This window comes from Lagenorhynchus albirostris, chromosome 5 (assembly GCF_949774975.1).
Source record: "Lagenorhynchus albirostris chromosome 5, mLagAlb1.1, whole genome shotgun sequence".
Lineage (NCBI taxonomy): Eukaryota > Metazoa > Chordata > Mammalia > Artiodactyla > Delphinidae > Lagenorhynchus > Lagenorhynchus albirostris.
This window is the reverse complement of record NC_083099.1, coordinates 62,383,843-62,409,063: the sequence shown is the minus strand read 5'-3', so window position 1 is coordinate 62,409,063 and position 25,221 is coordinate 62,383,843. Positions and strand designations below refer to the sequence as shown.

The 25,221-nt window shown below is 47.9% G+C and overlaps 3 protein-coding genes across 15 annotated transcripts in view; 2 read left to right on the top strand and 1 right to left on the bottom strand.

The window, feature by feature from the left end:
* The window catches only part of PARL (presenilin associated rhomboid like), a 64,557-nt gene extending 59,898 nt beyond the window's left edge, over positions 1-4,659 (top strand). The window contains exons 8-10 of one of the 2 annotated variants that reach the window (XM_060150121.1): positions 616-717; positions 857-954; positions 4,343-4,659. In XM_060150121.1, coding sequence (XP_060006104.1) covers positions 616-717; positions 857-954; positions 4,343-4,454 — 312 coding nt within the window. In that variant the 3' untranslated portion in view covers positions 4,455-4,659. The remainder of the gene's footprint in view (positions 1-615; positions 718-856; positions 955-4,342) is intronic. The other variant, XM_060150122.1, reaches the window with a different exon arrangement.
* Positions 4,660-8,128: 3,469 nt separating this feature from the next.
* On the top strand, positions 8,129-25,133 carry MAP6D1 (MAP6 domain containing 1). 4 transcript variants are annotated; one of them, XR_009540691.1, is made up of 7 exons: positions 8,129-8,508; positions 13,489-13,606; positions 14,186-14,325; positions 15,745-15,840; positions 16,985-17,137; positions 22,910-23,060; positions 24,419-25,133. XR_009540691.1 is itself a non-coding variant. In XM_060150123.1 (3 exons), exons 1-3 carry the CDS (start codon positions 8,129-8,131, stop codon positions 14,264-14,266), a joined length of 579 nt encoding a protein of 192 aa, XP_060006106.1. In that variant the 3' UTR covers positions 14,267-15,711. The 4 variants fall into 4 exon arrangements, 1 of the variants encoding a protein (XP_060006106.1); XR_009540690.1 differs by having other exon boundaries at positions 15,745-17,137; XR_009540689.1 differs by lacking the exon at positions 15,745-15,840 and having other exon boundaries at positions 14,186-15,329.
* The window catches only part of YEATS2 (YEATS domain containing 2), a 109,102-nt gene continuing 101,714 nt past the window's right edge, over positions 17,834-25,221 (bottom strand). For 8 of the 9 annotated variants that reach the window (XM_060150111.1, XM_060150113.1, XM_060150114.1 and 5 more), the window contains 5 exons: positions 24,857-25,058; positions 22,736-22,962; positions 21,774-21,848; positions 21,010-21,083; positions 17,834-19,619 (listed from right to left, as the gene is read on the bottom strand). In XM_060150111.1, coding sequence (XP_060006094.1) covers positions 19,511-19,619; positions 21,010-21,083; positions 21,774-21,848; positions 22,736-22,962; positions 24,857-25,058 — 687 coding nt within the window. In that variant the 3' untranslated portion in view covers positions 17,834-19,510. Of the gene's footprint in view, positions 19,620-21,009; positions 21,084-21,773; positions 21,849-22,735; positions 22,963-24,856; positions 25,059-25,221 lie in introns of those variants that run through there. The other variant, XM_060150119.1, reaches the window with a different exon arrangement.

Below are 25,221 nucleotides of genomic sequence, written 5' to 3'. Positions count from 1 at the left end.
GACTGGGGGCTGCTCTTCATTGCGGTGCGCGGGCTTCTCATTGCGGTGGCTTCTCTTGTGCAGCACAGGCTCTAGGCATGCGGGCTTCAGTAGTTGTGGCACGTGGGCTCAGTAGTTGTGGCTTACAGGCTCTAGAGCGCAGGCTCAGTAGTTACAGCGCACGGGCTTAGTTGCTCCGCGCACGTGGGATCTTCTGGACCAGGGCTAGAACCCATGTCCCCTGCATTGGCAGGCAGATTCTTAACAACTGCGCCACCAGGGAAGTCCCTCGAGGAGTTTTGTTGAAGTTTGAGAAGTCCTTTTTTAGTCATTAAATGAAATGATGCATGTGCCACACATAACACTGTCCCTGAAGTTCATTAACTGCTGACATGCTGGTTGTTACATCTTATTGCCTGTAGTTCAGTCCTTGCCAGGTGGTTACCATATCACGGACTTAGAGTCCCTTTGCCTGATATTTTGTACGTTAGTAACGGAAAGCTTTTTAACTTTGTGCTAACCTAGAAATGTGTGGCTTGTAAGCTTTCTGGAAAAAGTATTTCTACTTTAGACGTTATAGTCACTAAGCAGTTGCACATGAGAGTTTCATTTTTTCCCCAATGTGTTAATTTGCAGTCGGGCGCAATCATGACTGTCCTTGCAGCTGTCTGCACTAAGATCCCAGAAGGGAGGCTCGCCATTATCTTCCTTCCAATGTTCACGTTCACGGCAGGGAATGTGAGTATTTTTATGAAGTGAAGTGCTGGGGACAGTGGTGATATTTTTACATTGACTGAATTCTTGCCCTTAAATTAGAAATGTCAATGCTGGAGGAATCAAAGTTGTATCAGTTCTGTTCTCTTTTGCTGGCTTTCAGGCCCTAAAAGCCATTATTGCCGTGGATACAGCAGGAATGATCCTGGGATGGAAATTTTTTGATCATGCAGCACATCTTGGGGGAGCTCTCTTTGGAATGTAAGTTTGAGCATGACTGACTGTTACACTGCTTTCTCAGCTCATCTCCCTCCCCCCACCCCTAAGGAAGGCAGAATAAGGCAGTTACTTCTGTGATGGAAGCAGGGCAGGTGGGGTTGGGAGGGCAAGGAAATCGCAACATGGTTTGCTTTGATCTTGAGCAGCTTCACCATATGAGATGGGAACGTGAGACTGTTGGCCCTGCCCCTGCCTCGGTCATTTGTAGAGGGAGACCATCTGTGCCTTTACCCTCCCCTTAACCTCAAGTCACCTGAACTCATGACTGTCAAAATTCCTAGTCCTTCATGGAGACTGTTGCCCAGCCCCCTAGTCTGTGCTGTATTCCTTTCCCCACTCTCAAGCCACATCTCCCCTGCCCAGTCCCTACCCTGCTCCCCTACCTGGCTACCACTGACCTCACCAGTGCTGGGCAGACACCCTGAGTGGGTGGATCTGGTCCTCTGCTTGCGATGAGTGTGCAGGTGCCTGCTGCATGACTGGAGTAGAGGCCAGATGGCATAAACTCGTGTTGACTAATTGAGCATCTGTTATGTTGCAGGCACTGAGCTAGTTACCTTGCGTTACATAATTATTACCCCTGTTTCACTGATGGAAACTGAGGCTCAGAAGTGATCTTCCCCAGGTCAAACAGCTCTTAAGTAGCAGAGCAGAGATTTAATAAACCCAGATCCAGAGCCCTCCCAGCCTCTGTCACACCACAGTGATTACAGTTACATTGTGGTTACAAGATCTCCCACTTGTGCTTCAGGCAATGGACCCTTGCCTAAAACATAGTAGTGCTGTAGCAACGCTGTCATAGAACTTCCTCAGGGCTTCTGGAGTCCATCTGACCGTGAGAGGCCCTTCAGCAGAGCTGTTGTCTGTCTGATATGCTGCATCCCTGATGGCCTCTCTTTTCTTGCATAATGTTGCCTTTTACCCTTATTTGGTTTTTACTTTATTTCACAACAATGGGAAACCTTAGTTTTTTAATTTAAAAAAAAAAGTAGAAAAATCTATTCTAAGTGGAGCAGTTTTGCCCAGTAGGCGGTGGAACTAAATGCCATTATGCCATTTATAATTTTCAGTGATGATTAAAGAATAGCATGTGTGAGTTCGAGCTTTCACAGCAGCCCATTATAAATAGTAAAAACTGACCTGGTATTACAGTATGAGAAACATGAAGACTGATGAAAAGCGGTTTTGTTTTATGAACTCTAAATTTACCTGGCTCCTTCCATGTATACTTAAAGGATCTTTTCCCCAGCAGTTTTTTATTCCTCTCAACTATAATTAGATTACCTTTTTCTGTTCTGAAAACTGGATCAAATGTATTTTAAAGTCCAGAATCTGAAAGGCAGAGGAATCCTTTCTCTTTGCTGTTTCTAATTTCAACTCCTTTCATTTACTAGATCTTGGTCATATCTAGAATTCATCTTTTCTAACATCTTTAATGGTGAAGATTCCTCAGTCTAGATTAAAGACGTTAGAAAAGGTAAAGATCTGTTAGTAACCTCCTGCACATTGCTTTGACTTTATGTCCCTGACCACATTTTATGGTCTTCACCTTGTACTGCTGCAGTAATGATAGCTAATGTATATTGAGTATTTGCTGTGTGCCTACGCTAAGGAGTAATTTAATACTCTTAACATCCTGTGAGGTAGTCCAACTTACAGAAAGGAAACTGCTTAAAGAAAGGAGTTATCCAAGGTCACACAGTGAGTCATTGCAGAGCTGGAGTTTCAGACTGAGCACTAGACTGTGAGGCTGCTACCAAAAACAAACAGAAAAAAGATACCTCAAAAATTAGTCAGTTTGAAATATTTTCCTAATTTTAATTTAACCAAATGACCAATTACATTTGAACTTACGAGTATAATCAAAACAGGTACCTGTAAGATTAAAGTGTTTGACTCTTTGCTTGAAATAAGTAGGTTAAAAAGATTTGAGAAGACACTTTACTAATGGAGAGTTCCCGATAAGTGTTTCATTTCTTGTAAGAGTTTTATAATTGCATTTGAATCATAGGATGATCCTTTTTCTCTTGTTTTAAGTTCACCAGAGAACGTCACTCTAAGCCCAAAAGAATTTTGTAAACATGCCTATTAATTTGCATGTTTTTAAAATGCTTTTTTTCTTTCTGTAAATTTACTGATTATTTTTCAAAATTTTAATGGTGACTTTTTATGATTAAATGTTAACTATATTTAGTGAGAATTAGGATTCAGGTACAATTCAAGCCCTTTGTAATAAAAAAAATACATGCTCCAAACATTAAAAAAATGTTAAAACATTAAACTGCCATTCTGATATCAATTAAGTTGAATAGAGCATTTTTTCAGTCAGGTGTCTAAGATGAAAGATCAACAAAATCTAGTTTCTGCTTCAGGGAACATGAAATCTGTTTGGGGAAACCAGGGCAAAAATAAAAGTTTCAATAACAGAAGCTTTTTAAAATAGCCATTCCAAATGCCCCTCCTCCAGGGAAGCTCTCCGGGGAGGCAGGTGCCTTTGAGCTTCTCGCAGCCTGTGCTGCCCTCGGGTAGAGCTCCTGGTCGTGCAGACCCCAGGCCGTGGGCTTCTGATCTCACTCCCTGTGTGTTCCTCAGCTTAAGCAGATGCTCCCGAGAGGCTGAAGTGTAGCACCGCGGTTAGAGCACAGGTTACAGGGTCAGATTTGGGTTCTAGTCTCAGTTTGGTCATTCCTAGTTGTGCAGCCTGAGCAAGTTAAATTACTAAACCTCTCAGTGTTTCAGCTTCCTCGGCTTATTGCTTCAGGCTGCTTTTAGGCATTGTTTAGGCATGTTTAACAGAGGATGGGGATTGGAGCTGTATTTTAAAAGGTGGGCAGAATTTGGATCCTTTTGTGTAGCCGGGCTGAAGGTGAGGAAGGAGAGACATTTAAATTAGTATAGCCATCATTATTAGTAAATTCTGATTGTGACATTTCTTACACTTGACATAATAAAAAGAGTCCAGGCTTAGAATCACTCTGACCTGCTAGTGAGTGCTTGATTGACCACTTAAAAGCTGTTAGCGCCTTGGGCAAATGACTTTCTTTCAGACTTGATTTCTTCATGTTTGTAAATGGGAAAAGTGTACTTGATTTGCAGGGTTGTGGTGAATTAAAAGTAGTGTGTGTGAAGTACTTACATTTTTGGAGCAGTCACACATGGTCCATCCTATTTCCATCTTTTATGTCTTCTGTATATTAAAGGTAAGTCATTGATCTACATTAAATAAATTAATCAGCTTTTTTAATATGCTGGATAGTAAATGACAGTGACATTCAGTTTTTAAAATGTCAGTTTGATATCATCATAGTACTTGGCATTTGTATGTCATACTGTTTGAATGTTGGACCTGGTTTGTTTTTCTTTTCCCCAGATGGTATATTACTTATGGTCATGAACTCATTTGGAAGAACAGGGAGCCTCTAGTGAAAATTTGGCATGAAATGAGGACTAACGGCCCCAAAAAAGGAGGTGGCTCTAAGTAAAACTGGGGTTGGACAATACTGGTACGACTGGTCCATGCTGTCTGAAGCCCTAGGAATGCATCGGCCCTGGAGTGACCACATCTTTGCTCCTGCCTGGAAGACACTGAGCATCTAGCTTTCCCAGTATTTTAAACTATGTCCCCAGTACATGTCTCATTAGAAAATGAATTATGACAAAGTTGTGAAATAAAGGTTTATATCTCTAGTTTGTAAATAGCGGGTATATGTCTCTTTTGAAGAGCACTAATGCTGCCCTGGAATCTTGCTGTTCGTTGTTATATTTAACATAGTTTGAGTACATGGAAAGGTCTGATTGGAACTCAGAGGCGCTTGTTTTTTAATGTTGGCCTTCTAGCACCTCTGCTAAATATTTACTCTTACTTACCTACCCCTTTCCTTGCTTGGTTAACAGGTAAAAGTTAAGAGCATCTTCTCTCTGGCATGGGTCTGAAATAACAGCTGCAATATTTTCTAAATTTTCCCAAAAAGGTAGGTAATGTTTCGTGGCAGTGAGTGGCATATACAGAAAGATATTTTTAGGTTTTGCTTTCTAGGTTAAAATTGTAGCTAATTAAGAATTAGAAGGAAGTATCTTGGATAAATTCAGACTTGAATCTGAGCCTAATAGCATCTTATGTTGGAAAATGTACATTCTTTGAAGTGGAGCATCATACTGACATAGCAGACAGTGGTCGTCGTCATAGCTTCACTGTAGTGGAACTCACTTGTCCTCATGATTGAGAATTATTTCTAGGAAATGCGATTTGAGAATTTAAAAGTTTTTCTTGAAAGGATTTATAGGAGAGTTTTTGAGTCTTTTGGTTGATCTCAAAGAGTTATACCAAATTTTGCACCTTGTGCTGGAGAGGGCCGGGCTTCATGACAAGGAAGGGAGTCGTGCTCACCTCACACGGTGTTGAGAGCTGAATGGCAGCATGTGCCCAGCACGTAGGAATTATCCAGTTATGGTGGTTCTTCATCTTTTTCCCACCAAGCTGGACTCTTCTCTGCTGCAAAGTACCGGTCATTCTTGCCAGGCAGGGGACTCTGTTCTAGTTTAGAATAGTCTAAACTAATGTCACTTTAAGGAGAGAGAATTTTTGTTAACCCAGCCCTCATTTTGCCAGTAAGGAACCAGGGCGGTCGTGTGTGGGAACTGCCCAAGGTCACACTGCTGTGCTTTGACATTTCTGAATATGTAGTTATGCTAAGAACCCTGTGACTTACAGATGAGACAAGAAGTGTTTTTCAGAGATGGGATGGGAGGCTGAGATCACATGGACATTCCATATGGAGTCCAGAATGAAATTCATGTTGTCCGTGGGCAGATCTGGAAGACAGGCAACAAAGACACGTCTGCTCTCTCTGCTTTGTGATGTTTAGAGAAGGAACGTTTGGAAGGTCAAGTTACCTACCTGTGAGAGGCCTTGGGAGGTCAGCACCCAGCTCCAGAAGCATAAGCCTAACTGTCCATAGCTTTGGCAACTTTCCCTACTCTCCTGTTTGCCCACTGGGGTATCTTGCTTTCTCATCTTGGCTTCTCTGCTGGCATGTGAGCACCCCAAGGCTGTGCTCTGCCTGGCTAGCGTGCCTCTCAGCCTGTGCCACCTCCACTGTCCTCTGAAGTGTGGGGTCCCAGGAGTGCACTCTTAGCTGTCTCGTCTCTCTCCATTTCTGTGGCTTCAGTTATCTCTGTGAGGATGTCTTCTGAGCTCTGGACACACTGAATATCTCTAAGCTGTCACTCAGTACATATGTCTACTTTGTAGACAGTATGGAACTATGTCCCAGGCATAGTTACAGATCCTCAGACCCCACTACACAGGCACATCAAATATGACTCCTGGCTTAAGCCAGAAACCTGGGGCCATTCTAGATTTCTCTCTCTCACCTCTCATTTCTAGAATCCAGCCCCTTCTCTCCACTCCCAGTGCCTTAAGTTCAGTCCCTTGTCACTAACCTGGACTGTTGTTAAGATTGTTCTCCAGCTGCTCTCTAAAATGTGCTGTACTTCTCCACAAGGCCACAGAGTGCTAAAAACACTTTAGTCATTTCCTGTTGCCTATGAAAACTCCCTAGTGTGGCTACCAAGGCATTCCGTGGCCCAGCCTCTGCTGCCTGTGGCTGAACCCTTGGCCCCTGGACCCTGCATTCCCACCCGACCCCACTACCCTCCCTCACTATGGGCAGCGAGTCCAGGTCCCTGGCCCTCTCTCCGCTGTTGGAAAGCTCTATTACACTGCTTTCCACATCTGTCACCCACTGCACTGTAAACGTCCTGAAGGCACCCAGCATTATTCCAGGCACATTGTAAGTCCTCTTTGACTGTTGTTTAGTGAATGAAGAAATCAAAACAAGAAGGGCTGCTCTTTTTTTTCTGCAGAACGGAGTGTTTTAGTCACCAGTCTCCCAGGTGGCTGACCCAGGGCCTGGCACACATAAGTCACACAAAGCCAGCATACCCTGAGCAGGTGTGTAATCTCCCAGTGTCTTCACGGTACACAGGCTCCTCTGCTGCTGCCTCTTGGGCCATGGCCTGGCCAAGGCAGCTGAACTGCTGCCACTTGGGGCAGTCGTTGTGTAACTTTACTGTGCCTTCAAGCTAAGATAGGCAGTGGTTTGGGAGAGGAATCTGTATTCTGATGGCCAGGGCTGTACTGCAGTCCTCCCTCTGAGGTGCAGGCTGGATACTGTCCAAGTATATGCTTGAGATGGAGCACTGGGTAATTAGTGCTGTTTCAACAGTGTTACTAGTAATTGGTCTGCAGTGCATACTGAGGGCTAGTGTCAAATATTCAGGAAGCCGTTGCGTGTGGCCAGGGAGCTGTTTGATACCCTGTCCTGCATTAAACAGACTGATCTATGACCTGGAGGATTACCTGTATTTAGCTCTGCGCAGGAGGGAGAGAAACTTTTATAGCATAGTGGCCAAAGATTTGTGGCAGCTTTATAAGCAAGCCTTTATGGCCATGCTTTAAAATTAGGGATTTTAGGCCTCAGGAAGTATCAGTTGAGGGCTAATGCCAATTCTCAGTGGAAGCTGAATTGGATGTCCCAAATTTGGCGTCATAACGGCTGATTCAAACCCGCGTTCTATGGGAAGCGCGGCCCCAAGTCTTCCCTGTGATCCCCTCATCGCGCGTCTCCCCCTGTGTGCCCACGAGCCCCGCGCTGCAGCCTCGCGCAAATCTGGCAGCCACGGCTTGTCCCCTGTCGGCGGGGTCCAACAGACCCTCCGGGAGGCGAGCTGCAGCCTGGGGGCTGGCGGAGGGCGATCGGCTAGGAATTGTCGCCATCCGGCCCTCGGCCTCTGCGAAGCCAGGTCTAAATTATAAGATAGCATTTAGGGAACTCTGGATTAAATTATGAGACATTCTTCAAGTTGGACACTTGTGCCTCCGGGCGGTTTCAGTTCCTCCAACCCCAGCCCCGTTTCTGCACCCCGCCAGCCTTACCCTCTTCCTTCACCGGCGCCCAGCTCCAGCCCTGCACAGGCGGCCCTGGCCTCGCGGGGCTGTCGCCCAGCCCTCCGCTCCCTGGGTGGCCACCCCGAGGCCGGGGGGCGGGGCTGCGGCAGCGCCGGCAGGGCCGCGAGGGCGGGGCCGCGGGCGGGGGCGACGCTGCCCGGAGCGCAGGGAGTCGAGCGAGCGCGAGCGCCAGGCGCCGGGGCCAGCATGGCGTGGCCCTGCATCAGCCGCCTCTGCTGCCTGGCGCGGCGCTGGAACCAGCTGGACCGCTCCGACGTGGCTGTGCCACTGACCCTGCACAGCTACTCCGAACTCGAGAGCGAGGAGCCGGGCCTGGGCGGTGCCACCTCACGCAGGGGCTCGTCCCCCGCAGGCTCGCGGGACCCCGGCCGGGACGTGCCGCTTACTCAGTACCAGCGGGACTTCGGCGTGTGGACGGCGCCCGCGAGGCCCAGAGATGCAACACTGGGGCGCGGGTCGGGAGCGGGCGGCCGCAGGATCAAGGCCCCCGCGCCCTACAGCCGGGGGGTCTACGTGCTCCCCGTCGGCGACGCAGATGCGGCTGCAGCGGCGACCACATCGTACAGGTATGAGGCTGGGGGCAGGGGAGCGCATTGTACGCAAACCACGTGGTCCCAGGAGACTAAGCTGGGGAGCCTGGAGGACCAGGGTGGGCGGGAGGGAGGAGGCGCCTGGAGCTCCCATCCCACACGACTTAGGAGAGCCGTGGGTGGCCTCCGAGGTCATCCCCTTTGGTTCCTGGCACTGCCAGCGTCTCCTTCGATGCTCCCCGACCAGACTCGGAGTGAGTGAGCGAGCGAGCACCTCCGTGGCGGCGAGCTCACTACCTCACTCGCTGCCCTCTCGGGCAGTCCTGGCAGAAAGCCTGCCTTCGACCGAGTTAAAATCCTCTTCCCCTTAACTTCCACCAGGTGGGCCTAGCCATAGGAGGGGTGCTCGCAGGCCAACTGCCTGAGGATCGCCTTCTGTGGGGGCGTTGGTGGTGAGGACCAAATGCAGAGCTTCCAAGTGGGTGGTCCCCTAGAGATGCCACTGAGTGACTGAGGGCAGCTGACTTGGCTTTCACTGAGGACAGGCCTGTGTTCTGCCCCTGGACAGCTGAGGGCTTTCTGTCTTCTTATAACAAGTGACCAGAAAAATTGGAAATTACGGAAATTACAACATAGAAAATGAGTATGCCCTTAATCCTACCCCAAACTGGTAGTTCTTTCTAATCCTTAACATGCATTTGAGTGCGTATCTGTTTATAATTCTTGCATAGATTTGTAACTGTACACGTTTTTTTTTCTTTCACGTATCGTGGATGTCATTCCGTGTTACTAGATGCTCTTCTACAACATGAATTTTAATGGATGTGCAGTATTTTATCTTATGGATATACATTATCCATATATTGATATATATGTCCAAATATTAACCTACTCTCATGTCGTTAAATATTTAGGGTGTTTCTAATTTGGGGCTATTAAAAACACTGTTCCTTTGATCTAGTTACTTCACTTGTAGAAATTTTCCCTACAGGTAACCTTGAACATGGGGTGGGAGCTAAGGAGTATAAGGTACGTGTCAACAACAGTACAGCAGAAAATGGAAACAGTTCCATTGTCCTACTGATGTAGGGGACTGGTTAATTATAGCTCTGCCATAGGATGGGCTACTGGGAAGCCCAGAATGTACTGATAATAGAAGATGTCAAAAAAGATGCAGAACGATACATCTGCTACTATTTGTGTTTTTAAAGGGGTTATTGATACATACATATCTGCTGAAATAAGCGTAGGATGTCTCTGCATGGATGTGTGAGAAAATGGTAACCTTTAGGGAGAGGAAGAAGGGGAAGGAGTTGTGGATGCTGCCAGGGGTGGAAGGAGACTGAGGGACTTTTCACTCTGCCCTTTTGAACCACTGCTTTGTTTTTTTCTTTTGGCTGTGCCACATGGTTTGCAGGATCTTAGTTCCCCGACTAGGGATGGAACCCATGCCCCCTGCAATAGAAGCACGGAATCCTAACCACTGGACCACCAGGGAATTCCCTGAACCACTGCTCTTAAAAAAAAAAAAAGTACATGTATTACCTTTAACAAAAAATTTTAGAGAAAAAAATCTCTCTTTTGATCAGCATTCTTGTAGCTAAATCTTTGCTTATACAATAATTTCTTTAGTATGAATTCCTACCTGTGGAATTAAGGGCCAAAAGGTATGAACTTTCTCCTTCAATTTTATTACTTTTAAAATCAACTGTATTGAGGTATAATTTCCATATAGTAAAATTCATCCATTATAAGTGTACAGCTGGATGACTTTTGTATACACCTGGGCATCACCACCATAATTCAGACACGTGGAACATTTTGTCTCCCCAGAGGTTCCTTCACGGGCATGCAGGTTTTAAGGAACTCGATGGGGAGTGGCTGTTGCAGGATGGGTCTTGTGTTCAGGGACGTGTGCTCAAGCTGAGCTGCAGAAATGCAGCCAGGGGTGTCAGGGCAGGGCAGACACTGAGCCGCAGCACTGGGGCCCCAGCCACGCAGTGGACGGTGCCGACTGCTGCACGACGGGGCCCTGAACCAGCTGGAGGGGCCTTGAATGACAGGTCTGGAAGGCCAGAGGTCCTGGGTGTGCAGCGCCTTCAAATGGCTGATGTTCCAGGCACAGATGCGGGCGGCACTTGCAGGGAGATAGCTTCAGCTCAGGGAAGGAAGCACTTTCTAATAATTAGAACTGACTGGGATGGGTAAGGTCACGTGGTGCTGATCTCCTGTTCACTGGAAGTGTCCAAGCAAAGGCTGGACTTTTAGAAGCCATCCCTCACCCTTGCTGAGCAGATGGCAGGTTTGAATGTCCTGCTGGGTCCTTCCAGCTCCAGTGATACTAGAGGTACTAGTTATTACTCTCTGCTTGGCACGTACCAGGCACCAGGCTTAGGACTTCCCACAGATTATCTCCCCAAGACTTCACAATAACGCCCTGGAATAAGTTCAGTTCTTGCTGTCCCCATTCTATAGATGAGGAACTTGAGTGGCTGGCACGAGGTCACGCAGAGCAGAGCAGAACCCAAGTGTGTCTTGCCTCAGAGACCAAATCTGTGCCCCTAATAGGTTATCATCTCCTAAGATGCTGCCTCCTCTGAATCAGGTAGTTGCTTGACCTGTGTCCGGCAGTGGTGGAAAAGTACCGAGTTGGGCAAGAGTTGGGACTCACTAGAGCTCTCCTTCCTGGTGTATAAACTCGGTGGGTCACTTGGCCCCTCTGACCCTTTCCTCATCTGTGAAGCAGAAATAGCAAGAGCTTAGTTGCCTGGGTCACCTGGCAGAGACATAGGACCACTGCTGAACTTGGCTCCCCAGCACCGTGCGAGCCGACCTCGGGGACCCTCCATCTCCCAGCTCTACTACTGGAATGAGCAATTCCATCCCACCTGCCTTCTTGAAAGATGCATGTTACCTAAGCGAACTAGTTAAAGAAATTTACAAAGCAAAGGAAATGAACAGATCCAGAGAGCCCAGGGATACGAGTACTCGTGGCTACTCCTCTCCACCCCAGCAGGTCCTGCCTCACCTGGCCCTTGGTCTCCAGGTGAGAACTGACCTGCCTCTCACTCGGCCAGAAGGGCAGCGGGTCCTGCCCACTGCCAGCCTGGGTCCTTCCTCCTGACCAGCTCCTCCCAGAGCCTTCCCTCCAGAGTTCGGTGTGTCAGCACCCCTGGCCCAGTCGTCTCCCTCTTTCCTTCCTGGGTGAGTCAGTTAAAGGGCCAACAGTCAAAGTGCCAGACTTGACTCCCACTTTTCCAAGTGCCCATCGGGAAGGCTTAGGGAAGTTCAGGGATTTGTTTGAAGCCATGTTGGCCTGAGAACCCAGGCCTCAGGACCCTCAGTCTGGCGCTCTGCAATGCCCTGGGTGGCTCCCTGCCCCTCAGCAGGAGGGACTGCGGCCCTCAAGGTCCAGCTGAGGCTCACATGAGGTGGACAGTGGTGGAAACTTCTTGGTGAGGGGAGGCACAGTTGACTCAGCTAGTCCTGTATTATCTCCTCGGCAGGCCATTAGCCTGCCCTCCTCATCTCCTGGGCAGTCACCAGGCCCTGCCGAGTCTGTCTTCAACGTCCCTTCTCCATCCCCACTGCAGGCCTCCCTCTCACCTGGGCTCCAGCACCAGGCCTGTCCCACAAGGAACCGCAGGCACTGCTCTAGCCCCTGGCTCTGGTCACCTCCTGCTCTGGGACCCCTGCAGCCACCCTGGGGCAGCAGGCTTGGGCTGCCAGACCCAAGGCTCAGTTCAGTGTGGGAACAGAAGGGCACACCAAGGGGAGGACCTGCTTCCCCAGGAGAAACAGAGTAGCAGATGGCTCGGGCAGCTGGTCTTTGAAACCTTGCAGCTTTGGAAGCAAAAGTTATCCAATAGGGCCTTGGCCCAATTCGCCTCCTGGTACCCAAGTGCTGGCCACAGACAGACACAGCTGCTCCCTGCACACGTGTCATGCCCAGTGGTGCCCAGCTGTGCTGCTAAGGAGAAAAGGCTGCTTTGTTGATCTCAGGGCCTGAAACCTGGCCAGGGCTGTGGATGGGGTGGGATAAGCTGGGCTGGACCCAGCCCAAATATGGATGCTGCCTCTGGCCATCTGGACCCTTTTCCTCAGAACATCACCTTGGCCAGCGGCTCCTGTGGGCACAGGAGGTCTCTGCCATTTAGTAGGGGAGTTGATAGAATTAAAATAGGTGTTTTTTTTTTTTTTTTTTAAGAGGAACTGAGGAATTGAGTCTTTGTCAAAAGAATGCTACTCTGAGCACTTGGAGCTAGGCCGTGCCAGCCTTGTCACTTCCCTCCAGGTAGCCAACACCTACCCCCTGTGCAGACCACCGTCCCTCCCTGCTCCTGCACATCAGTGCCCGCGGGCACAGCGCCATACAAAAGCCACAGCGCCAGGCTGTCTTTAGTTTCTTGAGATGGTCACTACGACTTATACTCTTTTGTAGGAGTTAATAAGACAAGTTATTAAAAACTAAACACAACACTGAGCCTCATTTTCTTCCTCAGTTGTAACCAGGTATGGAGGACCGTGCAGTATGCTGTCCAGTCCGTCACCTCCTCTGGACATAAGGGCCACCAGCGACGTGGGCTGCAGGCGAGCGACTTTCGCTGGTTCTGGGCCTCTAGGGCCCCTTGAAGTGGCCCGGAGGCAAGATAGGGAGCCCTGGAGGGCAGGGCTGGAACGTGCTGTCTCTGAGGGCCAGCACACGCTGGGAGCTTGCAGTTCGGGATGAGTAGGATCCAGTTGTTGACTGAGCTCTCTGCTTACTCCCCGTGCAGCCTGTGCCACTGCTCCCCAGCAGCGTGAGAGAAAATTCCCGCTGGAGCTGTCTGGGGTACACTTCGTCTGCTAGTTCTGCCTTTGTAAGGGGAGAAAGGAACATCTGCAGCCAAAGCAGCATCTCAGCAGTGGACATTGGTCAGGAATATTCCAGAAGCACAGGGCAAGGGCCGAGGCCTCTGAGGGGTCAGGGGAAGGGACGGGAGACCCTGTGCAAGGTTGTGATGTGTTCTGTTCCAGACAGGAATTCCAGGCTTGGACTGGAGTGAAGCCATCGAGATCCACAAAGGTGAAACCCGCCACAGTCATCACAACCCACAGCTCTGGATGGGACAGCAGCCCCGGGGCTGGCTTCCAGGTCAGTCCGAAGCTGGTGCTGCAGGGTGAGGGGCTGGGTGCCTGGCTGCAGGGGGTGTGAGGACAGAGGCTTTTCTTCCAGGTTAGGGACTAGGAGTCAGGTTTGGGTGGTGTAGGATGGCATTATGCCAGGGACAGTGGTGTCTCAACACCCAATTGTCACTCGCGAACAGAAAGCCAAGGTGCTGCTTTGTCGTTAGCCACATGTGTGTCCCCCTAGTGCTGACTTCTCTGGGGAGAAGGGTGTCCCCTCCCTTTTAAATCCCAATCTTACCCTCGGCCACTGAGCCCTAGTGACTAGCTGTCCAGGCCCCGGTGTTCATGTAAGGAGGAGCTGGAAGGGAGGTGGGGCCGTTCAGCTTCCTGACTCAACCCAAAAGAGGCTTCAGGGAGAAACGAAGGTCCACGTGCTCCATCTGGCCAATGTCCCCTAACGCAGGAACCCCGCGTTAACTGCAGACCCTTCAGGTTAGCAGTCCCAACTCTCAAGGACAAAGAGGGGATTTTTTTCCTGGAGCTGTGGGGAGGGGGAAAGTCGAGGGAAAGGCCCGCTGATCTGTGGCCACATTTCATTTTCCAGGTCCCTGAGGTGAGGAAGAAGTTCGCCCCTAACCCCTCAGCCATCTTTCAGGCCTCAGCTCCCCGGATCCTCAACGTGTGATTGCCCACGGAGAGGAGCGAGCAGCCACAGAGGATCAGAACCCACTGCCCGGGGACTGGGTGAGGTCTCAGGACCAGATGGCCCCTGCTGTCAGAGGGGGAGGGTCCTCCGTTCTCACCGTGGGGCACTACTTCCTCTCCAAGCTGCACGAGGCTGCGGGCAGAACAGAGGCACAGAGGGACACAGCACCACCCAGCTCAGCTCTGGGCCTCAGAGATGTGTGCGGAAGGCTTCAGATCTTTTTTAATTGCCTCTTTTGGCCACCCTTCATTTTTTAAATCTGAAGAACTTGATCAATTCTACTGTGAACTGAATTGGTCGCTGGGGGCTGAGGAATATGGACATAACAGGTCCTTGAAAGATCCAGTAATGTCCACGTTGTTGTTTTCGCAGGCTGCATGACAATTTTATAACCGATGGTAGCCCAAGGTGGTGTCCTTGGATAGTCCCACCAACGGCCCCACATGTTCAGGCTGTAGAAGAAATCTTAGGTTATCACCTGCATGTGACTCATGATGATGCTAAGTAACCAGGAAGAAGTTTCCCAAAGAAGCAGAATATCAATCATAGGGTTTCAGTTTTAAAGACAGTTTCTTTATGGCCAAGACGACCCTGGTTTTAACAAAACATTTCTTGGGATGAGTGAAGTACTGAGTGAACGACATTTACCTTAGTATTACTGACTCGTTTTGTTCCCTTAATGTATTGATGACTAGATGGGAACTACTATACTAAGAACTGGGAGCTTCTTTGGGAGAAGGGTGGCATTAGCTTCATTCCCTGAAAGACCTGAAAACGTCATCTCATTACAGGGAGCTCACTAGCTGTTGAGGCAGCTCATTCTGTTTTTGGAAGGCCCTCTCCTTTCTTGACAAATTCCAGCCAGTGCAGCCACCTGGAACTAGCCTGGTCCCCTCTTTGCACAGCAGCCCTCGAAACATTTGAAGGAGTTTGTGTTCCTTTTAGAGATTAGAGGCACAAGCTAAGGACAGTTTCGGTAAGGAAGCTCAAGGATTTCCCTTTGGATCTTTACCTCTTTCCAGCCCTCAGGTGGCTTAGCCAGGTGAGCATTTACTTTCACCACTGGAGGTGGCATTCAGGTTTTAGAAGCAGCTCAGAGCGGAGGCGGAGCCCTGTTTCCAGCTCAGGCTGCGAGGGGCCATCAGTCCCCTCAGAGGTGCTAGCTCCCAGCTCTGGCACATTTCCAGCAAAGGAAATGTTGAGAGAATCATTTTAAAGGGAAAAGCAAAACCATATGCTTACACAAAGGGTCCTATTATTTCAGACTTCATTGGTTTGCATGTTAGATGCTTCTAAGGGAAAAGAGACTGCGTGCTGGGCATTCTGTGAGAAGCAAACAGATTAATGGTACAATCCCAGATTTTACTAAAACACAAACATATTGTTTCAATTTAACATTTCTTTAAATTAATTATAAACACGAACGCCTTCTCATGTCTTCCTTTATCTCCTCTTAGTAAGAGGACTTCAATGTGCCATGGCTACTGCTGCTCTCCCTTGGAGGCTTGTAGATTCTGAGAACGCTGACCCTGGGCTGCAGTCGCACTGCTGTCGTATGTAGTAATATTTAACAGAACCCATGAACTTCCTCTTTTACACTTACCCATTTCCCCCCAACCCCGCTAGGAGCCTAGGGTAAAAGGACTGTCTTTGAAGCTAGTCTTGGGCTCAAATCTTGGCTTTTCCATTCACTAGCTGGGAGCAGTTTAAGCTTCTGTTTCCTTATCTGCAAAGTATGGGTAATGCCACTCCCCTCCCCACCCCCCCTAGAGAACGTGTTTATGTGCAGCGTGCTTAGCACAGTAAATGGCTAAATGGCCAACAAAGCACAGCTGCTGTACTTATTCTCTCCTGCCCAAGCACCCCTTCCTGGGAGCCTGCTTTACTCCCATCTGCAGCTTTGGTCCATCTGATGCCACTGACAGGCCCTCTCAGTAGCCCCTGCCTGTGTCACACCACATAGCCAGCCATGCCCATCCCTCCCCCAGAGCCTGTCCCAAGAGCCCATTCACTGAGCTGGGGGTAAAGCAGGCTGCCGCAGGCTGGCAGTGTTGGCACTGCAGCAGCGGTGGGAGCACCACTGCCTGAGAGAGGCCTGACCTCTGGAAGGCATCCTGCACACCCAGGAACAAACAGCTTTTCAAAAACACCCCAACCCAACAGTCTTCCTTACTAGACTTCATTAATTATTAGATCTGGATTCTGAAACAGCAGCTTCCTCCCACTAGGTCTTCATAAGGCCTTAACACTGAGATAATAGCAGCCTCAGCCACGTGGTCCCAACTCACCTAGGTCATATGTATGATACAAACAGACGAAGACCGAAAGGAACGCACTGGAACACTGATGGTGGCTATCTTTGAGAAGGGGAACTATGGATAATTAAAAATTTTTTACACCTTACAGTATTTGCTAAAAGTTTCTATATAATTAGCATTTTTATATTAAATTAAAAAGCAGTTTAATCTGCTTGTTAGGTAATTTTAGCCAAAGGAAAGAGTTCAAATTAATTATTCCATGACCAAAGTTAGCGCTGCAGTAGCAGCCTTGACCAGCCGTGAGGAGGCCCAACCACAGGGAGGCCCCTGGGTCCTGTCACCCACAGTCATTTAGACCAAGACTGATGGCTCCGTAGTGAGTCAAACTCAGAAAAACCCATTACAAACACTGATACTTTCATCCTTGTAATAACTCCAGGATTTTTGGCCAAACTCCAAAAAGCAGCTTTTGAGAGAACCTTGGCCATGCAGCCCACCCTGGGCCAACGGGGGACCCTTTGAGCAGGATCAGCTCTGCTGGCCTCACTCACACAGGCGCCTTCCGTCAGTTAAGAGGGAGTCCCCGATTAAGGTACTGTGACACTGTCCCGTGGCTCCTGTCAAAACCGTGGCTGACACAAAAAACATTCAAGAAGGGGGCCTAGTCAATGCCCCTATTCTCCTTCCTCCAGACCATCAACTCCCTAAAGGTTGACACTAAGTGAAGCCTGGTCCCAGGAAAGCTACATACTTGGATTGTATTACAGGGCCTCCTCCCCAAAGAACTTACCTTTGAAGAACCAAAGCTTTCAAAGCTTTTAGTTCTTATTAAGGGTGGATATAAATAATAGTCATTTCTGAAATATTTCTGTACTTGCTGTAATTTTTTAGCCACTGTGATAGCAGATGGTCCCAGCAGGACTGGGTCACAGGAGTAACTTCTTTCTGGCTTCAGCACAGACCCATTCTTGCCAGACGAACCAGTGTGCTTCTTGATTGGACAACAGGAGCTGTTTTAATCTTTGCCTTGGCTTTGAGGTAGTTTTCCTTTGCTCCAAGCTGTCAGAAACCACTATGGCCAGGACCAACATGCATTTTTCCAAAACTTTTTCAGATTTTTATATAACTGTAATCCTTATTTTAAGTAGCTGCAAATTCTTTTTGGAAAGAAGTGGAAGAATTAATTCAAGTACACAAACACCTATACCTTTGCCTCATCCCAGCTCTTTTTGACCTAATGTAAGAAAAACCCTACCAAAGTGTAGTGCTCCAAACTCAGAAAAACCCATCACAAATACTGAAAGATTTATTGTAGATATTTTTGTTACACAATTATGTTACATATTAGGATACAAATACATTTCATTGCAACATTAACATATATGGGGACTGTTAAATCGCTTACTATTTCTTTTGCAAAAAGATAATTTCTTGAGGCTTTCACACCTGTAATAACTGACTGTTCTCATTTGGAGCAAATCTTCATTCTTTAGATCTGAGTCACAGTCCACTGCTGAATGAGTCTACATTTGCCCATGAACCTTGCTTGGAGTATTTTATGTATGGAATATCTGAGGCTTTACTACTGAACTGTTTTATTACTAAGCCAGGACATGCCCTATGCCTTACTGAGTAATTTCCCTCTGCAGCTGCTGTCCTCAGATGCTGAATAAAGGGCAGATTTCTTGTAGTTGCCTCCCTGCCTTCTCCTGACTCGAACATCTAAAGGATTCATGAAAACGTGAATTATGTTGCTTGGATAAGTTTCTTTGGCTCTGACTCACAGCTTTCACTTTTTCTTGGAGCAGATTCCTAACTGCTGAGAATAAATTCTTTACTTCTACAGACTGTCAGAAGGATTGGGGTAAAGTGTCTATAATGAAACTGGACATCATGCAGGGCGCGGCTAACTTTCCTTTTTCCGACCACTTCTGCCTCCCACTGAGATGGCCTCTGCCTATGACACAATCTGTTCTCACTGCTTCTGAGCACTGACATCCCTGTGTCTTGCCTTTGACAGTCCTTTCTCTACCTTTAAGGCACTCACAAGTGTTTAAAACACTTTTCTTCTTGGGAAAAACTCCTTGACAGAGAAGAACAAGACACCAAATCCACTGGATAGGTTGAACTGTCCAAGGGGCTGCTTCCCACTGGCCACTCAACGTGGATTCAGCAGCAGAAGCTCCAGCAGACCACGCCAATGGTGAGGAACCAGCTCTCTGCCCGGCACACACTCAAAGCTGGCCTGAGTCTGCCAAGTGCCCGGGCTTTGTGGGTGCTGTCTATGGCTAAGAGCTTCTCAGTTGTAGTCAAACCTTTTCCTGACCTGTGCTGGGATCTGTCCATCCCTTGACAATGCTCTGAGACTGGTTGTAGTAATGCTCCTGTGTCCCATGAAAGAAGCATTCTCAGTCTGCAGCCTCCCAGGCTTGTGTGTCTTCCACACAGCATCACTGCTTCCTGAGCCGATGCCTGGGGTCTGAGTGCCGAAGCCCAGCCCTCCTCCAGATGTTATCAGGGTAACTAGAGGGTGGTGGTGGTGGTGCCTGTAACCCCAGCCCACAGAATGGGTGAAATCTCTAGCTTGCCAGACTCATTTTCTGCCTCCTGGAGGGAGACTCAGGCCCAAGTTGCCCACTGGAAAACACGCAGAGGACAGAAGGGCCTGATACATGGGGCCTGACCCTGCTCTGATGGAGACCCTGATGGAGCCTGCACAGAAAGGGAACAGATTCAAGCTGACAGAGCATGCAACCACTCATGGCTTCACTCTAGAATCGGGAAACAAACTTCTCTCCTAAAAGGATTTGACCTGGGACTGAACACTGGTGTTACTAAGTGGAGGCAATGGTTTCGTAGCCATCATACTCCGAGGCACACAGAAAACGACCTTCTCTCCCCAATAGAAGAATCATCACAGTTCAAGACTTCGAATCCTGCTTTCCTAGGGGCATCTTCATTCTGTTCACTGATCTTCATTCAATATCCCCATGTGTTTGTTTGTGAGGAAGTCCAGAAAAGGAGTGTTGCAAATGGCCTGGTGAATATTACTCACTGTAATTTCTTTGGGAATCCTGGTCCAAAAAACAAAGATGTTTGTTAGTGATTCTCTCAAATATCTAAATAATTTAACCAATTAAGTTACCGAAAGGACCATCCCATGCACAGGCTGCAGTAGGTGGGGATGATGATGAGTGATAGGCATGGTTCAGGGCCACTCTGGGGATGGGGAGTGGGCAGGTGCCTTCTCTCTCCCCCTCTTCTTTCCCACTAATTCCTTTGACTCTGGTGGAGATGTGGCCTACCCTCTTCCCGGTCAGCCCTATTTAGTGCTCAAATATGACTTCCTACCACAGGCATGAGATGGATTTCAATAAGGTGGTTGAATGATTAAGAAGAAGAAAAAAAAGACTGGGGATTGAGAAAAGAAAAAGGAAGTAAAGCAGAACAGAACGTTATTGCTGTAATTCAGTCTCGGCCGAATGAAAGCTGAGTCAATGCACCACAGAGCCCATCTCTTGGAAAGATGGGAGATGGAGTTATGGCAGGCCAAGTGTGACGTTCAATGTTCTTATCAAAAGCACTCAGGTCACTCTATGTCTTCACATTTGGGACCAGAGAGGCGAGCAGGGGCTGCAGAGGCACTCCGCCCACTCCTGGATCTCCAGCAGGACAAGCAGCAGCATTACTAGAACTCCTTTGTTCCTCACTTTTTGTAAAGACCTCTCTACACTGCCTGATGTGTTACATTCCTGTTAAGTCTGACCTAATCATATTCCTCTGATTTAGGTCTCTTCATGTCCTCAGGTATTCTGTTAAAGTTATATAAATTTATGACAGCCTTTAAGCACAACAGAATAAAATAAATTTGTTTCCTTTGAAAGGAATGCCTGTCTAATCATTCTTTCAGGGCCCAGGAAAAGAGCAAAATTCAGCGTCCCAATCAATGACAATTAGAGAGGCTGCAAAGAGCACTGGTGAGCCTGTGGGTATAGAGCCAGTGAGATCTAAGTTTAAATCTAGGTTCTATCATGTATTTGCTGGGAAAGCCAGGCAAGATTACCTTTCAGAGCCCGGTTTCCTGATTTCTAAAAAGGGAGCATGAGTTCTGAAATGAACAACAAATTAGGTAATATATGCAGTGCCTGGCCCTAAACCTGACACGAAAGAAACACTGCTTTTATCTTCAATGGCAACGAATTGGTATTTGTTCAACCCTGTAACATATGAGAGTCCTACTGAACAGGGTCTATGCAGTAGAGACGGGGAAGATACAGACCTCTCACAACCACGAGACTGTCTCAAAACAACCAAGTAGACCCCCAAGTCTGTCTGGCTCTGAGAATGTCCCAAGCACTGACACCTCCTACTGAACTGACTTAGGTCTAAAACATCATGATGGGCAACTAAACTGTGAGGAAATATCTGTCAGCCTGATACCACCAACTAAAGAGATAACGGTACCTGTTGTGAGATGCTGCCTGGTATCCAACCGCCAAAGCCTGTCTCAGGATGTCACTGACCAGCTGCTCTGTAGCCTACAACAGAAGATGCTGTTACTCTCAAAAGGGCCACCTGCTTGCTGGCAAGAAGGGATGCAGCTGACCCCATCCCATACCCTAAACTTGGCAACAGCTATATCTAAGGATCAAAAGTCCTTAAGGAAAAATTAAAGGTTCGAATAATAGACCACAAATAATAGCCCACAATTACAGAGGCTATGATTCTGAGAAATTATGAAGGGGGTAATTTTCATTAATCAGACATTATTTTTAAGGAGAACAGGTGAGGGCTATTTGTGAGGTATCCCTGCTCCCGGAGGAGATCTACCAGGAAAGGAACTGCTGAGCTAGGATCCGGCTGGGTAAGGAACCTGGTTTTGTCATCCTCTCACCAAGGGATGGGACAGTTGTGGCTACTGTTGTGACATGTGAGTCACCTCTTTAAGCACTGAGACCTATGACTCTCACCTCAGGCTACTTAAAAAGCACTTGAAATGGCACTGAAAGATATCATTAGAGTGACATCAGCACAGACACTCTTGTAGCACTACAATTTAATTCATTTAAAAATCAGAAGGAAAAAAAAGAGAAAACTTTAAGCCCGAATAAGCTGAGAAATTGTAAAGCCTGTCATCTCTGTTCCATTTCTGTCCTGCCTGGCTGGCCCCTCAGCGCTTCAGCCCCTGAGGGCAGCTCACGGCCCCTCTGCTGCCCACAGGCACCCACCTTCAAAATCATATCTTCCACCACCGACGCATACACATTCCTATGCAGCGCCACAGGCTGCAGGGTGATCCCAATCTGGAAGAGCAGAAGAAAGCCATTTGTTCCTATGTCTTCATGAAAAACAAGCACGCTTCTGATACCCAAGATGATGTCCGGGTGGAAGAATAACTCCACAAACGTTCTGGACAAAACTCATGGAGAAGTAACACAGAATATAACAACCCGAAAATCTGTCATCCTACCACTCCATGTTTCTAAGGGATTGTTAAAAATGCTATTATAATCCTGCTCTTACCCCCAAATCTCCTTCATGAGAGAACGTAGGATTGGCCATGAATTCTGACAGTGGGAGCGACATACTGGAAAGCCTGGAATCAGACTCTCAGGCCCTACTTGCAATAGGTGATAAAGATATACTTGGAAACAGCCCCACTTGTCATCTCCTTCTGTAGGTGAAAAAAAAACTAGTCTTTCATCACTTGGGTCCCAGGCAGCCGTGCAGCAGGCAGATGCTGAAGTGAGAGGCTGCATTCCACTGGAGGTAGGTAGATAATTCTCTCCTGTACCATAAGGGCACTGAGTGCCACGTCCACACCCTGGCAGGGCACTTGGGAGCTGTTAGTGTCAGGGAGAGCTCATTATGACATGCCTCATGAGGGAAGGGTGCTTCTACTGAGGCAAATGAGAAAAGAGCAGATGAAAAGTAAAAAACTGCCTACATCTAGCTGCCTTTGCTTCAATTTCATGTTCAACGAGCAGCCTCTCTATACATGTAATTCATTTTCCTGCCCAAGGGCCCCGATGTAGGAAGGCAGGTGCCCAGAGAGCAGAGCCCAGGTTTACCAGGCAGAAGGAAATCATACACCTGCTTCACCAGAAAGTCTGGTGTCAGTTTCTAAGGCTGAACACCTTGCACCTTGCACCTGGTTAGGGATCCAGCAGCACAGGCCTTAGTCCCCTACCTTCTGTGTGATGTCACCAATAAATTCAGAGCCTGGTGTTGGTGGCAGGTAGAATTTCATTTCTTCCTGTTTCTCGTCCTGTTCTTTTTTGATGTTTATCTTTAACGGCTCTGAGAGGTTGAGGATGTCCACCTCCTCCTCATTCTCCGGCTCTCTTTTCTGAAACTGCTGCAGGTCCTCCAGTTTCCGGCAGAGGTTGTCAGCAGAGGAGAATGATGATGGGCACTCTAAATGAGAGGTAATCAGTCTTATGACAGCTGTGGTGACAAAAGAAAGGGACTGTCCATCTCCAAGGGACCGATAGCCTGAGACCCAGAGAAGAAGGGTAAGTATCAAGGGAGCTGACCTTCTTTCTGGTTCTAAAATTCTATGAATCTATAATTATGAGAACTAGTAATTCATAAGGGAGACAAGCACCAAGACAGGCATCTTGTGTTAAAACATATGTGCTGTTAAGGACAATCTAAGTCAAAACAGCACATAATTCATACTTATGCCACCAAAAACGAGGCCATCCTCCCACTCCACTAATTTGTTTTCAGATTTTAAATCTGGAGAATTTAGAAATGCACAATGAAGAAATTAAAAATCATCCATGCTCTGCTTAGAGATAAGTACTACTAACATTTTAGTGTATACCATGCATCCAGTCTTTAATAAGTTGATTTATACAAAACCCAACAAAGAGTATTAGAAGTTTAAAGCCAGCAGGCGCTCTGGGAATCTTCTAGTGCATCCCTTTCACTTTATAGATAAATAAGTGAGGTCCAGACTGGGACAAGATGGAGTTAAGGGCAGCCAGCAGGATAGAGGTAGAGCATCCAGCTCCTGGCTTTCTCTGTTTTATTGGCAGGATGCTCACAGATCAGTCAGTCATATTAACAGAAAGCCTAGTACAGGTAAAGTATTGTGCTTTACATACACTACCAGCGAAGCACAGAAGTAATCTGTGACATGGTCTCTGCTCTCCAAAGAGCTTAGATATAAATCTGACAAACCCTCAAGGTTCTGATATTAAATACCACTGGAGATCAGAGAAAGGAGAGGCCACCCTGTGTTAGGGCTCTAGGGAAAGCTTCATGGAGAAAAATGGGACTTGTGCTAAGTCTTAAAGGAACCCCCCCAGACCCTCCCTGTGCTCCAGGTTCCCTCAGACTGGGAGGTGGAGCATCTGTTTTTCTACAGAAATGGGGCTGAGAGGAGAAAACACTCCTTATTCATTAAGGTGAAACTCAAAATATTTTCCCCATATGTCTTTTTTGTTTGTTTGTTTGTTTTTGTTTTTTTTTTTGCGGTATGCGGGCCTCTCACTGTTGTGGCCTCTCCCGTTGCAGAGCACAGGCTCCGGACGCGCAGGCTCAGCGGCCATGGCTCACGGGCCCAGCCGCCCCGCGCATGTGGGATCTTCCCGGACCGGGGCACGAACCCGTGTCCCCTGCATCGGCAGGCGGACTCTTAACCACTGCGCCACCAGGGAAGCCCTTCCCCATATGTCTTTTATACCCAGCTCCCCTGCACCCCTGCCCACATATAGCTCAGTTATTTGTGTCTTTATCATAAAACAATTCATTTTATCTGCAACATTATTAGTTGTTTAAACCTGTGTCTCCAGCACTGGGCAGTGCACTTCCAGGCTAGGTTTTGGAGATAAAGTAACAGATAAGACATCGTCCCCATCTTCAGGGAGAAGACTCGTCTGTGTGAGGGTGGCTATAAGGTCACCAAGGAAGAAGTCACTTCTACCACAAGGAAAGGAGTTAGATCAAGAAGGTCTTCAAAGGAGAAATGATGCTGAGGAAGGGGGCTCCTGAATGAACAGTGTGTTCCTGTTGCGTGTCACGGGCCAGAACATTCCTGGCTGGGGCACAACACTTGGGACACTTGGGCACAAATAGTTCTGTAGGGACCATCCTGGGGGGTGGGCGGGACACCCAGGGTGGGCTCCTGTTCTCTAAGGCAGCTCTTGGGGTCCTCAGGTCCCTTCACCTCAGCTGAAGGAAAGAGCATGGAAAACTGCTGGGGCTGACGTGGCCCGAAAACCATGGAGGCTGACAGGTGACCACGTGCTCCAAGGAAACACCTCTCGGCTGCTGATGGTGCCAGAGTCCCACCAGTGCTCACCTGGCTCGCTGTCAATCTGGGTCAGCACATCCTCGATCGAGTCCCCGTCGCTCCTCAGGCTTTCGGGGTCAGGGGGGGTGTAGCCATGGCAGCGACACCAGTGAGCAATGTGCTTGGTTTTAAGCGGGGTCAGGTGATGAAATCTTGGATTCTTTTCCAGTATTTCTTGTAAGACTTTTCGCATTGTCATCGCTCTTTGCCACTTAAAAAAATTGAGGGGGGAGGGGGAGAATTCTTCAACTTAGCGTGTTCAAATAAATCACCCAACTCTAAACTACCATGCTAACTTGTTAGAATCATTTTTTTCTAAGGAAAAAAAAATCTGATGGTGTTACTCCTCAGTTTTTAAAACAAGTAAAAACTCT

Bases quoted from the DNA above. Each gene is read 5' to 3' on its own strand.
- MAP6D1 (XM_060150123.1), top strand. From the start codon at position 8,129: ATGGCGTGGCCCTGCATCAGCCGCCTCTGCTGCCTGGCGCGGCGCTGG. The intron at 8,509-13,488 runs GTATGAGGCTGG...GTTCTGTTCCAG, and splicing joins GCGGCGACCACATCGTACAG to ACAGGAATTCCAGGCTTGGA. The intron at 13,607-14,185 runs GTCAGTCCGAAG...TTCATTTTCCAG, and splicing joins GCCCCGGGGCTGGCTTCCAG to GTCCCTGAGGTGAGGAAGAA.